The sequence below is a fragment of the Siphateles boraxobius genome, unplaced genomic scaffold, assembly GCF_051911475.1.
Source record: "Siphateles boraxobius isolate OS27281-9 unplaced genomic scaffold, OSU_SipBor_1 66, whole genome shotgun sequence".
In the NCBI taxonomy this organism is placed as follows: Eukaryota; Metazoa; Chordata; class Actinopteri; order Cypriniformes; family Leuciscidae; genus Siphateles; species Siphateles boraxobius.
In genome coordinates this window covers 2,849,551-2,867,135 of record NW_027509193.1, presented here as the reverse complement: position 1 = coordinate 2,867,135, position 17,585 = coordinate 2,849,551, and the positions used below count along the sequence as shown (strand labels likewise).

Here is a 17,585-nt window from a genome sequence, read left to right as displayed (position 1 = left end):
TTAAGCACATCCAGGCACAGATCGATAAATATTAACATTCTTTACACGAGGGAAGAAGTGGAGAGATTGGGCCTGGGATTTATGGCTTTGTAAACAAAATGACAATTTATTTCTGTTAAATGCATCTCGTGACAGAGTTTAGTCAACATTGAGTATACGAGAATGTAGATGACCTTAAAACTAGCAGATGTAGACACAAGGAGGGCCCGTTGATTTCTCCAATGCAGAAAACGGGGAGGGAATCGCAGAATTCACTGTATATTGCGGAATTTGTACAATTTTTATCAATAAATAATAAGCAGGTCAGTACACTTGAAACAAATTGCGATATAGACTAGTGTCTCTGAAATATTATACTGCAAAATGGCAACCTGTCAAAATAAAAGTTTGGTTTAACCTGAAGAAATTATGACCGAAATATATAACTGTTGTACAGTGGAATTTAGCTACGTCTCAATGTAATAATATTAACACTAATAATTATAAATTATTATTAAAACTTGTTGTTTTTTATGGAATAATCACAATTTGTCTTCCATGTTTTAATTTAAAAACAGTAATGCTCTGTTATGCGTTTGTTTGACACAAAAGTGTTTAATTTCATATGATTCAAAGATAAATTTAAATTCATGTTTTATGCCTTCATTTGATTGCCAGAAAAATTAAAATACACAACACAGAATTTCTGTGGGGGAAATTTTTTTTTTTTTATGAATTCAATTAATCAGACATACTTTATTTAGTCCAAAAAAAAAAAAAAAAAACGGAATCCAGAGAAATTAAACCGGTTAAAAAACGGGATTTGGAAGACAATATAAACGGAATTTGGGAAATAATAAAACGGATTTCATAGCTAAAGCCACAAAACTCCACTTTTGATTTCATGAGGTCTTCGAAGGCCCAACACTGCCGCCATTGACGCATTGCTTTTGTAATAAATTCACCACCTTCAGCCAAAAACTTTACAGCAATTACTTACAGACTTTAAATCCCCTGACCTGCTGTGAATGGCCTTCCCATGGTCTTGTATAATCTGTAGGTTATTTAGCTTATTTATTCAGATGTCCTATTGAAATGTGGTGTTTAGTGTTCATATATCACTAAGAAACATGTCTGATGGAACCTAAAAGTGCCTAAAGAGACGATATATTCGACTAGTTGTTCAGATGTTTAGGCTAGACATTTCACTGACTAGTCTTTTTTTTCTTTGTGGTTCTTTGCTGCGCTGGATTCAAGTGTTTGGGGGCTGGGGCGTTTTTGGTGTCATACTATATGTTCTTCAGACCAATTTGGTTTCTACTTTCTTTAAAGAATCAGCACAAAACTAGCCATATACAGTTCTTTTTTGATCTTAAAATGCTTCTCTTTTGTTTAGTTTGCTGAAAAAACGGTTGCACACAATCTTCTTTTTTTTCTCACTCAGTCTTTCTGTTTTTAGCACGTAAAATACCTTTTAGTGTAATTGTAAATGCATTCCTCTTTAGGTCGTGGTTCACGTGTATTGCCGCTGTGAAATCTTTACTGTATTTTTTTTATAAAATAGACTCACTTTTATATTGTTAGTTATAAAAATCACATTGAAATGTATCAAATATGACCCTTCAGGCTTTTGAGAAGTGTTTATCTCCATCTCTACTCTGAATCATCATTGTATTACATTGCATTAATATGTTTTGAAACTACAGAGCTTTGATCATAAAACTAAGCATTTCAAAATCATCTCACTCAGTTTGAGATATAGAGTGACAACTGATATTTATATGCATTTTATATAAGGATCTGCTATACTGTTATATACCGATCTGCTATAAAGATCTCATTGATTTACATCACAAGCTTACAAGCTTTCATCTTACTTCTTGGCATATAAATATCAGAAACTGCACCAAATTGCATATTTTTGGTCAGTTTCTCTGAATAAGTGAAATGTTTTTTCCTCCTCAAGTTTGAGCTTCATATTCTCACTATATCATACTATATGAGCCACGAAAGGCTGATGTATCAGATAAAATATAAAACACAAATGCTTTTTTCAGATTTAGTCTAAAGGTTCTATAAATTGTTCCATGACTATTATATCTTATGTCAGGCAGTGTTAACATAATCCAGTCAACATAAGCTGGTACAGTTGATCAGAGAGGAGTGCCGCTACTGTATGTTCAGAGTTTACATAAAACTCCATACAAGACGCTATTCGTCTTTCCCTGTGCCTTTCATGGGTGGAGGCCATTCTAGTTATTGAGTTTCCTATCTATATTTGCATTCCCTCAGATTATAAGAACATAAAGTCCTGGGGAGAACGCTCACACCAAGACAAACACTGCCATTGTGTTTGATGGAATGACAGGCTATGTGCATGTGATGACCTCACACCGCCACACGTTCAGTTGGCGGCCCTACACTTGGATTTTCTTTCTGAGAATGCAATGCGACTCTCCATGTTTAAATTGCTTTCAAAATGCTTCTCTCAGTGTTTTATGTCCCAAAATTTCTAGACTGTGTTCAGTAAACACAGTGTGGACATTATAACATGTATAACTGATATAAGCATCCACCCTTCTTTCCATGTTAGTGATTTACGCTGTCTGTCTGTGTGTGTTTTTACAGGCGGGGCTGGTTTCCATCATCTTACTGTCGTGCATTCACAGAGCCAGCAGTAAATAACAGGTAATCAGATACCACACACACACTAACACTGTTCTTTGTTGTCCTGATTAGCTCTGATACTGATCGCTGCGCCTCGGAAGAGAAGGAAACGCAAGCATCACAGCAGTCAAGCCCTATTTTAAGACTTTTACAGCCATTGTCTCAAAAAACCACATCCTCAGATTTTAGATTCTTTCTGTATTGCATGGATCAACAAAAGGCGGGAAAGAAGCTTGACAAAAAAAACAAAAAAAGCGGTGTGTGTTTTCAAACTGGTTTCCTGAACACTCCCCGTACCCATTTAGGGCTTGAATTTCGGCGTGGGATTGTGGGTATTGCACATAATTTTAATCATTCACATAGGTCTCTCACTTATAATGCAGGAAATTCCCGCAAACATTCATTCACTTTAGCATGTAGGTTGTATGAGTAAATGAATCCACACAGATTATAAGATCAAATCAGTAATTTTAAAACTTTCTTTGAGGCTCAATTTCACAAACAGTGAGTGATTCAGCGGTGCTGCGTCTTTTCTCTCTCTCTCTCTCTCTCTCTCTCTCTCTCTCTCTCTCTCTCTCTCTCTCTCTCTCTCTCTCTCTCTCTCTCTCTCTCTCTCTCTCTCTCTCTCTCTCTCTCTCTCTCTCTCTCTCTCTCTCTCTCTTTTTTTTTTAAATTTTTAACTATTCAGTACTTGTGCGCTCTCTGAAAGATGGTTTTCTCTGCTTTATTTAGTTTCTGTAGTATTTCTGAATGCTAGTGTTAGACCTAAAAACTTTTCTCTATTTCTCTTTATTTGTGCTTCTTTTTTCTATTTAATTCAAAGATTGAAATCAAGCTTCCTTGTGTTGTGTAAACTCTTAACAACAAAATTACCCCATTGTAAAAACACAATAAGTAAGCAAACGTTTAGGTGAGATAAATGTAATAAAAAAATACCCCCCATAAGAATCACCTAAGGCGGGTATCAGGCCTTGCCCACTTGAACAGTCAATGCAATATTGCTGTGTCTGGCTCAAATAAACAGAGCAATGTTTTAACCCTCTGGGGACTGAGCTCTTTTTGGTCCGTTTTCTCTATTTTTACATTTGGGCTTATAAACTACATGTAATGGAGATGGCACACTATGTGTTTGGTTTCTATGGATTCAGAAGACCCTAAGCTAACATAAGCACAAATGTAATATATTTATAAAAGAAGTATGAGTGAAAATGTACAATATACTAGAGAATTTAAAAAACGGAAATTTGATTTTTGGCATTTATTTCTGAAAATCACACATCACACAACAATAGTGAACAGTTTTTGAGCAAAAAATATATTTGTCAAAGCCTTTGCTTGACAGACATGTGTAATTGTTAAATAAAATGTGTAAACAACAATGAAAAATGTAACTTTATTTACAAATAGTCCCAGGCGTTTTTCTTAGGAATGCTTAGAATTTTCTAAGCAATGCTTTCCCCTCGTCACTCTCCAGTAATTGTTCCAGAGCTTGTTCCACCGTAAATCGTTTACTGCTTGCCATCATAAAAATGCTCCATCGGCAATTTTTCCATTGGTTGTTGCTCGTGAATCTGCCAAACAACATCGATTTCATTGGCCTTTGACGTAGTGGTATTGCACAACAAGGAAGTGTGTATACAAGCCGGGTAAGTTGGTTTGACTGTTTTCAGTGGAATCTGAGGAAGACGGCAAAAAAGACCGCACCTCTCTATCATTAATAGTTTTTAAGATAATTACACATTTGTAAAAGTATGCCATTTTGGGTGGTACCGCCCAATCGGTCACCAGAGGGTTAATAACATAAAAAACTTTAAAGGCATAGTCCACTCAAAAAAATAATAAAGTCTGTAATTAACTCACCCTGATGTGGTTCCAAAAAAAAAGGAATATATTCTGAACCATGTTGGTAATCAAACAGTTTCGGTTCCCATTGACTTCCATTGAATGGCCCAAAAATTATAGTGGAAGTCAATGGGAACCGAAAAAGTTTGTTTACCAACATTGTTCAAAAAAATCATCTTTTCTGTTTGACAGTTCCTACAGGTTTGGAACAACATGAGGGTGAGTAAATGATGACCGAATTTTTATTTTTAGATTTTTGGTTCAATTATTTGATTAGCTGCAGATTTTCCACACTCTCCGACCTTCATGCTGTCAGCAGAGAGTGAAACACTAGAAATAGGCTTACCCAGACTGACCCAGGCGTGCTTTATAAGACTTCTAATCCCTTGTGCTCTTTCCCACTGACGTTATTCACAGTGTGTGTGTGTGAGGTCAGATCCGAGCTGATCCTGACCTCACTGGGGCCCTAAGCAAAATTCTGTTTAGGGACCCTCGTTCCTGACCCATGTAAACCATTCGCCATTCCCACACAGTCACACCTGACTCCCCAGTGCTCCCACTCCTTTAACTAGTACTAATGAAAATGTAATTCCTGATATCAGAAATAGACATTGTTACTAGAAAAAGTACATTCTTAATATCAACAATTCACATTTTAAATAGTACAAATTTAAATATTGATATCAAAAATGCATCCTGTGAATGAATAAAAATGGCTTGTCATAGCATGTCACAGTGTTTTAAATGATAAAATAAATACTTAATACTTTATGGTTATTATTTACTGAGGGATGTGCATCCATATTGACCAGTATGTCCAGCCAATCAACATTTTAAATGCAATATAGCCTATAAATCAATAGTCAATATCAATACAATGCTTTCCATCTTGCTTTATTGCAGAGTTGTAACTAAACTGACTTGGAGACTAGATAATCATTGTCTTGTTTTTAAAGTATGTGTGTCTATAATGAGGAGTGCCATCACGCCCATATTGTACTGGTCCCCACAAATGTTTTGCTGGAAAGTGTGCACTTCATGTCGTGCATGCGCGTATGAACGCATGTTAACGCGCGCCGCGGTTATCTTTTCTGAGCTGCAGTTTATAAACAAACACCGTTGCCCTTTGTTGTTTATCAGACGTAATAAATAGTAGTATTTCACTTTGTTAGGCACAAAGTCACAGAACACAGCCCTCAAAGCCCTGGAAGTGGCCGGCATTAGCAAGCAAGACACAGAAAGACCAAAAGATTCTCTGCCCAGCTGGGTTACACAGACAGACAGACTAGAGAGAGATGCACATCAACCTAACTTTACTGTTCTCTGCTGACATCAAACTTGGAGAGGAGAGAACAGTCTACCCGATTGCTGTTCCCACAATACACTCATTTTCTCTCTTTTCGTAACTAGAAGGATAGTTTCGCTTAATCGTCTCATCGATATTGTAAACTTTGATTGAAGCGCTTTGACACTAGGGGGATTCGGGGCCTTGAGTAATATGCGGGGCCCTATGCAACTTGTGTAGTGTGCGTATAGGGCTGATTGGCTCTGGGTCAGATCATGCATCTACCTCAGCTGATGTTTGCTTGAAGAACACAAGACTTGATGCTTGATGTCAAGTGAAATCCTATCCCCTTGGACCCTGAGGGGTCCCTGTAATGCCTGATCAAAAAGCCTTTTGTGTTTCAGCAAACAGTGAGAGCACCAAATTCTAAACTCAGAGTTGGCTGATTATGAATGGTAGCATGTTGGAAATACGCTGCAAACACTCACAACACAACCAAATACAGAAACACACTGCAAACACTCACAACACAAGCAAATACAGAAACACACTGCAAACACTCACAACACAACCAAATACAGAAACACACTGCAAACACTCACAACACAACCAAATACAGAAACACGCTGCAAACACTCACAACACAACCAAATACAGAAACACACTGCAAACACTCACAACACAAGCAAATACAGAAACACACTGCAAACACTCACAACGCAACCAAATACAGAAACACACTGCAAACACTCACAACACAACCAAATACAGAAACACACTGCAAACACTCACAACACAACCAAATACAGAAACACACTGCAAACACTCACAACACAAGCAAATACAGAAACACACTGCAAACACTCACAACACAACCAAATACAGAAACACACGGCAAACACTCACAACACAACCAAATACAGAAACACACTACAAACACTCACAACACAACCAAATACAGAAACACACTACAAACACTCACAACACAACCAAATACAGAAACACTGCAAATACTCACAACACAACCAAATACAGAAACACTGCAAATACTCACAACACAACCAAATACAGAAACACACTACAAACACTCACAACACAACCAAATACAGAAACACTGCAAATACTCACAACACAACCAAATACAGAAACACACTGCAAACACTCACAACACAACCAAATACAGAAACACTGCAAACACTCACAACACAACCAAATACAGAAACACTGCAAACACTCACAACACAACCAAATACAGAAACACACTGCAAATACTCACAACACAACCAAATACAGAAACACACTGCAAACACTCACAACACAACCAAATACAGAAACACTGCAAACACTCACAACACAACCAAATACAGAAACACTGCAAACACTCACAACACAACCAAATACAGAAACACACTGCAAATACTCACAACACAACCAAATACAGAAACACACTGCAAACACTCACAACACAACCAAATACAGAAACACTGCAAACACTCACAACACACCTAAATACAGAAACGCACTACAAACCCTCACAACGCAACCAAATACAGAAACACACTGCAAATACTCACAACACAACCAAATACAGAAACACACTGCAAACACTCACAACACAACCAAATACAGAAACACACTACAAACACTCACAACACAACCAAATACAGAAACACTGCAAACACTCACAACACAACCAAATACAGAAACACACTGCAAATACTCACAACACAACCAAATACAGAAACACACTGCAAACACTCACAACACAACCAAATACAGAAACACTGCAAACACTCACAACACACCTAAATACAGAAACACACTACAAACCCTCACAACGCAACCAAATACAGAAACACACTGCAAATACTCACAACACAACCAAATACAGAAACACACTGCAAACACTCACAACACAACCAAATACAGAAACACACTACAAACACTCACAACGCAACCAAATACAGAAACACACTACAAATACTCACAACGCAACCAAATACAGAAACACACTGCAAACACTCACAACACAACCAAATACAGAAACACACTGCAAATACTCACAAAGCAACCAAATGCAGAAACACACTGCAAACACTCACAACACAACCAAATACAGAAACACACTACAAACACTCACAACACAACCAAATACAGAAACGCACTACAAACACTCACAACACAACCAAATACAGAAACACACTGCAAACACTCACAACACAACCAAATACAGAAACACACTGCAAACACTCACAACACAACCAAATACAGAAACACACTGCAAATACTCACAACACAACCAAATACAGAAACACACTACAAACACTCACAACACAACCAAATACAGAAACACACTGCAAACACTCACAACACAACCAAATACAGAAACACACTACAAACACTCACAACGCAACCAAATACAGAAACACTCTGCAAACACTCACAACGCAACCAAATACAGAAACACACTACAAACACTCACAACACAACCAAATACAGAAACACACTGCAAACACTCACAACGCAACCAAATACAGAAACACTCTGCAAACACTCACAACACAACCAAATACAGAAACACACTGCAAACACTCACAACGCAACCAAGTACAGAAATGCACTGCAAATACTCACAAAACAACCAAATACAGAAACACACTACAAATACTCACAACACAACCAAATACAGAAACACACTACAAATACTCACAACGCAACCAAATACAGAAACACACTGCAAACACTCACAACACAACCAAATACAGAAACACACTGCAAATACTCACAAAAACAACCAAATACAGAAACACACTACAAATACTCACAACACAACCAAATACAGAAACACACTACAAATACTCACAACACAACCAAATACAGAAACACACTGCAAATACTCACAACACAACCAAGTACAGAAACACACTGCAAATGCTCACAACACAACCAAATACAGAAACACACTGCAAACACTCACAACACAACCAAATACAGAAACACACTACAAATACTCACAACACAACCAAGTACAGAAACGCACTGCAAATACTCACAATGCAACCAAATACAGAAACGCACTACAAACACTCACAACACAACCAAATACAGAAACACACTACAAATACTCACAACACAACCAAATACAGAAACACACTACAAATATTCACAACACAACCAAATACAGAAACACACTACAAATACTCACAACACAACCAAATACAGAAACGCACTGCAAATACTCACAATGCAACCAAATACAGAAACACACTACAAATACTCACAACACAACCAAGTACAGAAACGCACTGCAAATACTCACAATGCAACCAAATACAGAAACGCACTACAAATACTCACAAAGCAACCAAATGCAGAAACACTGCAAACACTCACAATGCAACCAAATACAGAAACGCACTACAAATACTCACAAAGCAACCAAATACAGAAACGCACTACAAATACTCACAAAGCAACCAAATACAGAAACACACTACAAATACTCACAACACAACCAAATACAGAAACACACTACAAACACTCACAAAACAACCAAATACAGAAACACACTACAAATACTCACAACACAACCAAATACAGAAACACACTACAAACACTCACAACACAACCAAATACAGAAACACACTACAAACACTCACAACACAACCAAATACAGAAACACACTACAAATACTCACAACACAACCAAATACAGAAACACACTACAAACACTCACAACACAACCAAATGCAGAAACACACTACAAACACTCACAACACAACCAAATACAGAAACACACTACAAACACTCACAACACAACCAAATGCAGAAACACACTACAAACACTCACAAAACAACCAAATACAGAAACACACTACAAACACTCACAACACAACCAAATACAGAAACACACTACAAATACTCACAACACAACCAAATACAGAAACACACTACAAACACTCACAACACAACCAAATGCAGAAACACACTACAAACACTCACAAAACAACCAAATACAGAAACACACTACAAATACTCACAACACAACCAAATACAGAAACGCACTACAAATACTCACAAAGCAACCAAATACAGAAACGCACTACAAATACTCACAAAGCAACCAAATACAGAAACACACTACAAATACTCACAACACAACCAAATACAGAAACACACTACAAACACTCACAAAACAACCAAATACAGAAACACACTACAAATACTCACAACACAACCAAATACAGAAACACACTACAAACACTCACAACACAACCAAATACAGAAACACACTACAAACACTCACAACACAACCAAATACAGAAACACACTACAAATACTCACAACACAACCAAATACAGAAACACACTACAAACACTCACAACACAACCAAATGCAGAAACACACTACAAACACTCACAAAACAACCAAATACAGAAACACACTACAAATACTCACAACACAACCAAATACAGAAACACACTACAAACACTCACAACGCAACCAAATACAGAAATGTGCTGCTAATACTCACGAGTCAACAGCGAGCGTGCAGCTGTGGTGCCGTGAGCAAACTACCAGAGCAAGTATTTGGAAGATACCCTTTGTGTATATTTTGTTTATATATTTTTTCATCTTTATTTTCCAGTTTGTTTCTTTGACAGTTTATATTTTTGGGTTTTGAAGATTACACTGTATATCTTCACACCATCACTCGTGGACTTTTGTATATATCTTCGGTGCTGTAAATAAAGTACATCTTGCATGACAGTGCTGTTGTAAGTAGAGCCATCCTTTATACAAACAAACCCCTCACGCTATCCAAAGCAGATCTCCAGGGGTCGCTTTGTGACAGCAACCAAATAAACACACTGCAAATACTCACAATGCAGACAAATATAAAAACAATCTTAACATCCTGATTGTATGCGAATATTTGCAGTGCGTGTCTGTATTTGCTTGCAATGTGAGTATATTTGCAGTATGTTTTCAAACTGATTATGTTTTCTTAATATGCTGGTGTTTTTGTTTTGTTTTTATTTGCATGTTTTCTTCAGTTGCAGCGCATTGAGCTCTCATGGCCACCGTGGATTTCCCTCGTTACCACCCAAAGCTTATAACATTGAACTGTGTATTAACTATACATTATTTGTTAGAGTAATAAATGCAGAAGGATAATGAAGGATAGGATCAGTGTTCTGATGGTGACTTGATTGTTTGTTGTAGTATTGCTGGGAACCCTCCAATGCGCAGTAAGAGCGTGGCCAACCTCATGCATCAGGACCCAGAGGACTACATGATGGTTCTGCCTCCAGCGGACTACAGCGATCCGCCCGTCCGGAGAAACTCCACCAAGAGTCTGATGCAGACATACACCCCACACACTGAAAACTCGGTCAGTCTTCTTCATCTTCCTCCTCATACACGCACTGAATGCACTCTAGGCTCATAGAGTCTGTTCAGATTATGGTTGATCTTTGTTAGACTTGTGGTTGTCGTCTCGCAGGTGATTCAAATAAGCCAAAAAATCCCATTTACTTTCATTGAACTGTGGTGAGAGGGTGTAAAGAACCTCCCAGGACACATAGCATCATGGCTGGGAGTTTCCATTGGCAAGCATCAAAAAGTACAAGTCTGTTTAAGCTCTAAATGCTGTTATTAATAGGGTAGGCTGTGTTCATTTAATTTAGCTCAGAACAATTGAAGCTCATGTGAAGTCCTCTCAGGTATAGGTGTGGGTATAAATGTGTCACAGGCCGTGTATACAGTCGTAGTCCTTGTGTCTGAGTGGATCAGAGGATCAGGATCACTTTAAAGAGGATTGCCGGTGGAGCAAAGCTAAATCCGAACTGCTCACATAGACGAGTGTCATCTGGGTGACAAAAAAATCTACCCATTCAAACCCACCAATCCCACTGTTTATTTTGACCTCATGAGTCCGAGTCATTGTTTGTCAGATGTAGCTGACAGATCATATTACAAATTGTAATGGGAGTGGGAGATGCAATTCACTTATTTTTGCTGGAAATTCAACTCCCTAATGTATTTATTACATAACATAACCACTTAGATGTTACTAGTACATGCTTATGTAATGTATACATAAATAATTTAATTAAATAATTAAAAAATGATAGAAAATTCCAGTATTTTTTCTAACTTATAAGCTGCATACCCAAAGATAAGATTATTCATTACAAATAAATTATACGTCTGGCATAAGCAAAACCAGCTTCACGTTATGAAGAACTTGTTAAAAACCAAGACTCAAAACTGCATGATAAAAAGATTGGACACATTTTGAATCTGTAGTAAAATGGCTGATGTAAACACATACCTACAGACATGTGACCACACATCAGTTGAAGTCAATATTAATACACCATATTGCTTGACTGTTTACACCAGACAGCATGACCTGAGGATCAATACGAAATCACTCCCATTTTAATTAGGGATTTGATGGTGGCAGTTGGTAATGGACCAACTAGCGGCGGTGGATATCTTAATCAAAATCATTTTGATATATAAGAAAATAAGCAAGGCACAACATCCATGCGCGTTTATTTTAGCACTTCCGTCAGTGAAAAAATACACTACAGCCTGTAAAACCATTAAAATAAATATCAGTAAATAATGGTAACCTAAATAATGTAAAAAAAAAAAAAAAAAAAAAAAAATTTTAAACATTCGTTTAATATTTCCCCACTAGATACGTCATATAGTATACCGATCTGCACAAAAAAAAAGCGAGTGTGCATTTAAACAATTTAATATCGCTTTTGAATGCAGTGATTCAAATTACCCAACTATATAATTGTGAGAGAACGCAAAAGCATTGAAATATAGTTTTCTCATAATTTTATTTTGACTAGGTCCCTTTAGGGGCTCCGTAGACTGTGTCATTTACTTTCTGAACATAGTATTCGGCTTGGGGTATATGCTTATACTGATCTTTGATGACTATTTTGACTGTTTATGATTTATTTTTATTTATTTTTCTTTTCTTTTACAAAGTATCCTACTACTGCTGCCCTGAAGGAAATGTATAACTATTCCATAAAAGTATTGTCTGGACTTCAGCTGGCAAGAAAAAATAGAGGCCGGACCTCTTTGAACATTAATTTGACTACAGTATTAAACCATGGTCTGACTGAAAACTCAATCCTGATTGGCTGGAAGGTGTGCATTAAAACCGTTTAATGCACAGGTAGTTCCAGTCAGTTTTATCACCGCTCTATATTAATACTCCGCTTTTTTTATTGAAGCGCAGAGACACATATCACTCGCACACAGAGATCAGAGATTGTGCTGTTTAAACACAGAAACATTCAGGATGTTTCATGCATTAAAATCGTTTAATGCACAGCTAGCCATGGATTATTCCTTACCTGTCGTACTGCCCATCCTCAAGTCGCGCTCAGTCTCCAACAAACGACCGACTGGAAGTCATTCATTCCCAGTGGAGGAGAGTAATACAGGAGCTGCGTGGAGTTATGATCATATGCGTATGCAGAATTATTGGATCTGACTTGAGCTTCGGTGTGTTGAAATTCTTTTCCGGCTAGGATGTGATGCGTTCTAATCAAAACTATTTTCTATCATAGTGAAGAAGTGAGAATTACCATTATTTTTCCACAAAAACGTTATTCTATTTCTAAGATATTCATATCTTAGATCATTATCATATCATTTGTTAAATAATTATATGGTTTTATTAGTCCCAGAAAACCTGCTGTGCTTTTCTTTCAAGCTTATTGGCAGACAGCTCGTTTTGCTGCTTGATATTGCAAACCGATATTTCTTATCATATTATTTTAATATATTGTCATATTTATAAACACACTAGTTTGTAGCACAAATAGTTTTACTGTTAACTGCACTTCTAACTACTTCTAGTTATTTACCTATAGCAGCTAATAGGTAAATGAAAAATAGCTTACTTCTGCATTGAAAAACAAGGTTGATGTAGAACATAATTTTCTTATTGGTCACAACGTAGTTATTTATGTCAAAGATAGTGGGGGAAATAGGCAGCTTTAGATTGGCTGCGTCTGAAAATTGCATTTCTCTACTGCAGTGTTACTCATTGCGCGGCTCGCCAAGCTTTCATTTGTGGCTCGCATGGCGGTAAATAATACAGTGATATGATCAAGCAGTCACTACAGATATTTCATAAAAACATTTATAAATTTATATTTATATTCTATGACCAGAATTCGATATTAAGTCTGCTGTTTAAAACAAATAAAGAACATTAAAAGAAAGAAAATAAAGAAATAAAGAAGTAGTAAAATGGTTATTACGCGACAACAGCGGGAAACTTTGTATATTTGTGCAGTGTGCGAATGTCAAAAAACCTATTCCCAATTTGAATCTTTTGACTTATAAACGTGCACATCACCCCGATCATGCATCATATCACGATGTTAAGCATTCATGTAAACTACAATACATTCAGATTAATCAATCACAATGAATTCAGACCGATTGAAACAAAAGTTGTGCATGTAAACATATCTTGTCTAACAAGTTGCCAGTTATGGCGGTATTTCCAGCTCTTGACGCCGCATGTGCTCTTGGATGATTAGATACATGAGGGGCTAATGTAGAAAAAAATAACTTAATGTCATTCTGGGATGAATCTATTCTGGAAATCCTGCTTTTTTTGTCATTAAGGGGAATCATCTTGTCTCAGTTACAAATTTGACTGATAAATCATTAAAAAATATATATTTATTGCATTGCATATTGAATGTTCAGGGGTGACATATTAATAAACTATTTAATAAACATATTAATAAACATATTAATAAATAAATGTAACTTTTTATACTTTCCTGTAAAAATGGCTCTCCTACTGACTTTGTCCTATCAGTGCGGCTCTCGTGACTGCTCTACTGTATAGAAAACTACCATGGAAAATAGCATGTCCGAATTCACAGTATTCATAAATCTAGGCTACTTCTGACGAGATTCTGAAGTGGGCGTCCCGTGGACATGACAATATTATGATGCATTTAGTGAAGTCTAGATTATATTCATACTTTTCTAACATGCACAAAGTAATGAGTTATAACTGAATCTGAAATTGCATCTTTTGAATATGCAGCTAACACATGACATTTCCAACATGACAAGATATCCTAAAACACGGTAGCCCATTTTATTTGCATGCATGCAAACGCACGAGGCAGAACTGTGGGCAGGGACACACATTCCTACCAATGGATGTAAATGATGCTGTTTTGTTTATTCCCAGAAGTTCCTGTGTTTATTGCGCCCACAGCGATTTCACACGAGCAGCGCGTTACGTAAAGCCAGCAATGCTGAACACCAGCACTGTGTCTTGTCACGGTCCACTTCTATTGTATTATACTCATGCTAATTTTAGTGTTAGGGCTAGTCTAATGAGACACATGAACTCTTCCCAGGTGTTCATTTAATGAAGTCTGTGAAAAAGCCACCTGGCTTTGTAGTGTTATTTGCTTGGAGGAAGCCCTGATTTGTGATATTTGCGGGGTGCCATATCAATGGCCAGGCTGTGAAAGTGGATACTGCTCTCACTGGACGTGGTGAAATATTCATCGCTCACCAAATCCTCCAGCGAGCCCCGTCACACACACACATCCGGGCCACGGCTCAACCTTTCCGATGGAATTCCACACGGACTTCAACCTGAAACCTGCTCCGAAGCATTCGCAGATCCACCCATTCATTTATGGCTCACCTCCTGATACTGTGCACACAACAGAGCCAGATCTGCAGGTGTGAAGCCCTGTTGTTCAGCACCTGTCCTCTCTGCCGAGGGTTGGCAAGGGACTCGTGCCACGCGATCAATCGAGCCAAGCTCGTCTCTCCAACCTGGAAAGCCGGGTTTAACACGGACACTCTTCGTAAAAGCTCCCTGTATTAGTAGCAGTTAAGCAGGAAAGGAGATCTTCCTGTTCAAGCGAAGCAGAGGCTGTATTTTTCCACACACACACACACACACACAACACACACACACGCACACACACACACACAAACACACACAGTGTTTTATCCGTGCAGGTCAGAGACGCGGGTCTTGAACAAAGGCTCACTGGTAAAGAAGGCATTGTGGAAAATGCGTAAAAGAAAACAGCAGAGACTGATGCAAGACTGACAATAGATGTGAATTTCACTGTTTTCAATGACACTGTAGTCATGAAAGCGCCTGTGTGACACTGACATCAGACAACATCTGAACGCACGACTGCAGTCTTACCGTATGAGTGTATAAGTAGTGTCTAACCAGATTAAGACGATTTCTATGTCCATGTTGATGATATAGACAAGATCTTGCTGAATATGCACAGCTGGACGACTGCAATAGACCGATATGATGCCAGATGCTCACTCAGTGAATGAAGGGCATCTCTTTCCTGTGTCCGTGCGGGTATTGAGGTGCACAACTGCCCTCTGCTGGAGACCGGCTCTGCTCAGATCTCAGGACACACTGTTGTCACTACTGCACAAGCACTGCTGTTACTCGTACTCAAGGTTATGCATTTCAGCAAATCACTTGTGCTACAAATATGAATGATGCCTCAAATCGTGTGGTTGATTAGACTCCGGGTTTTCACCTTGGGAACAATAAGATGAGCAGAAAAAGTTGCGATTTAAAAGTATTATTATTATTACTAGCTAAAAAATCTTAAACAAAACAGTGAACACTACTATTGTAATATTTCTCTGTAAAGTATTTTATAAAATACAGGTTTATTTTACAGTATGACTAAAATTACAAAACTAATATTTATGGCTGCCCTAATTATTTCATTTTCAATCAGAAACCACCTGATTGCAAATGTATTTATTTTTAAATACTGAGAATATCTGATTTCATTTTTTTAAAGCTCCAGATTTGCTGTCCTTGTTTGTTGAGCTGCACTATTTTGCCAGAATTTTTTTTGATTCAATATGGCTATAGTAATAACAACTATTATTTTTATTAGGGGTGCACCGATACCGATACCAGTATCGGTATCGGGCCCGATACCAAGCTCATGTACTTGTACTCGTACTCGTAAAAATACCCCGATACCAAAGACCGATACCTCACGTATATCCTTAGCTTATATTTCTTAATTCTTATGAGCACTCTTCCTGCAGTTATAGTGTTGCTAGATTTAATAGTACACTCTAATATTTCACTTTACACTTTCGGCTGTGATTACATTGTTACTCAGTGTTATGTTAAACATTTGTTCTGTGATTTCTTTGGCACTTTATGACAAATTTGATTGTCTTGTTGTCTTTGATTTCTTTAGAACTTTGACAACTTTGTGACAGGCAGGTAAAAATTACATTCATTATGTCCTTGGTTTTGCCCTTTGGAGGTTATTGGACACTGTGAAATTTGGGCTTTGAAAATTTGTGATAAGCACAATAAGAATGATTTATTTTTTTAAGTTTATTTAAGTTGTTGAAAATAAAGATGCTGATTTGTTCATTAGTCTCATTGTGTTGTTCTTAGAAAATTGCCACATAAAACGAGAAAACCCCCCAGTACAACAGGCATCGGTATCGGTATCGGCGAGTACCAGGAAAAAAATATCGGTACTCGTACTCGACCCTTAAAAAGTGGTATCGGTGCATCCCTAATTTTTATTATTAAACAAAACTATTTAACAAAACAAGGAATATTACTATTGTGATATTTAAGTGTAAAATAAATAAAAAAAATAGAACTGAAGAAATACTTTTTTTTTATATTTCAGTATAAAAGTAAAATTACAATACTGATCATTTTGGCTGCCATAATTAATTTTCAAACGTTAAACCATCAG

General features: G+C 37.3%; 1 protein-coding gene across 1 annotated transcript in view; it reads left to right on the top strand.

The window, feature by feature from the left end:
- baiap2l1b (BAR/IMD domain containing adaptor protein 2 like 1b) overlaps positions 1-17,585 on the top strand; it is a 90,388-nt gene that overhangs the window by 69,259 nt on the left and 3,544 nt on the right. Inside the window, exons 11-12 of the mRNA XM_077211667.1 lie at positions 2,608-2,667; positions 10,999-11,167. Coding sequence (XP_077067782.1) covers positions 2,608-2,667; positions 10,999-11,167 — 229 coding nt within the window. The remainder of the gene's footprint in view (positions 1-2,607; positions 2,668-10,998; positions 11,168-17,585) is intronic.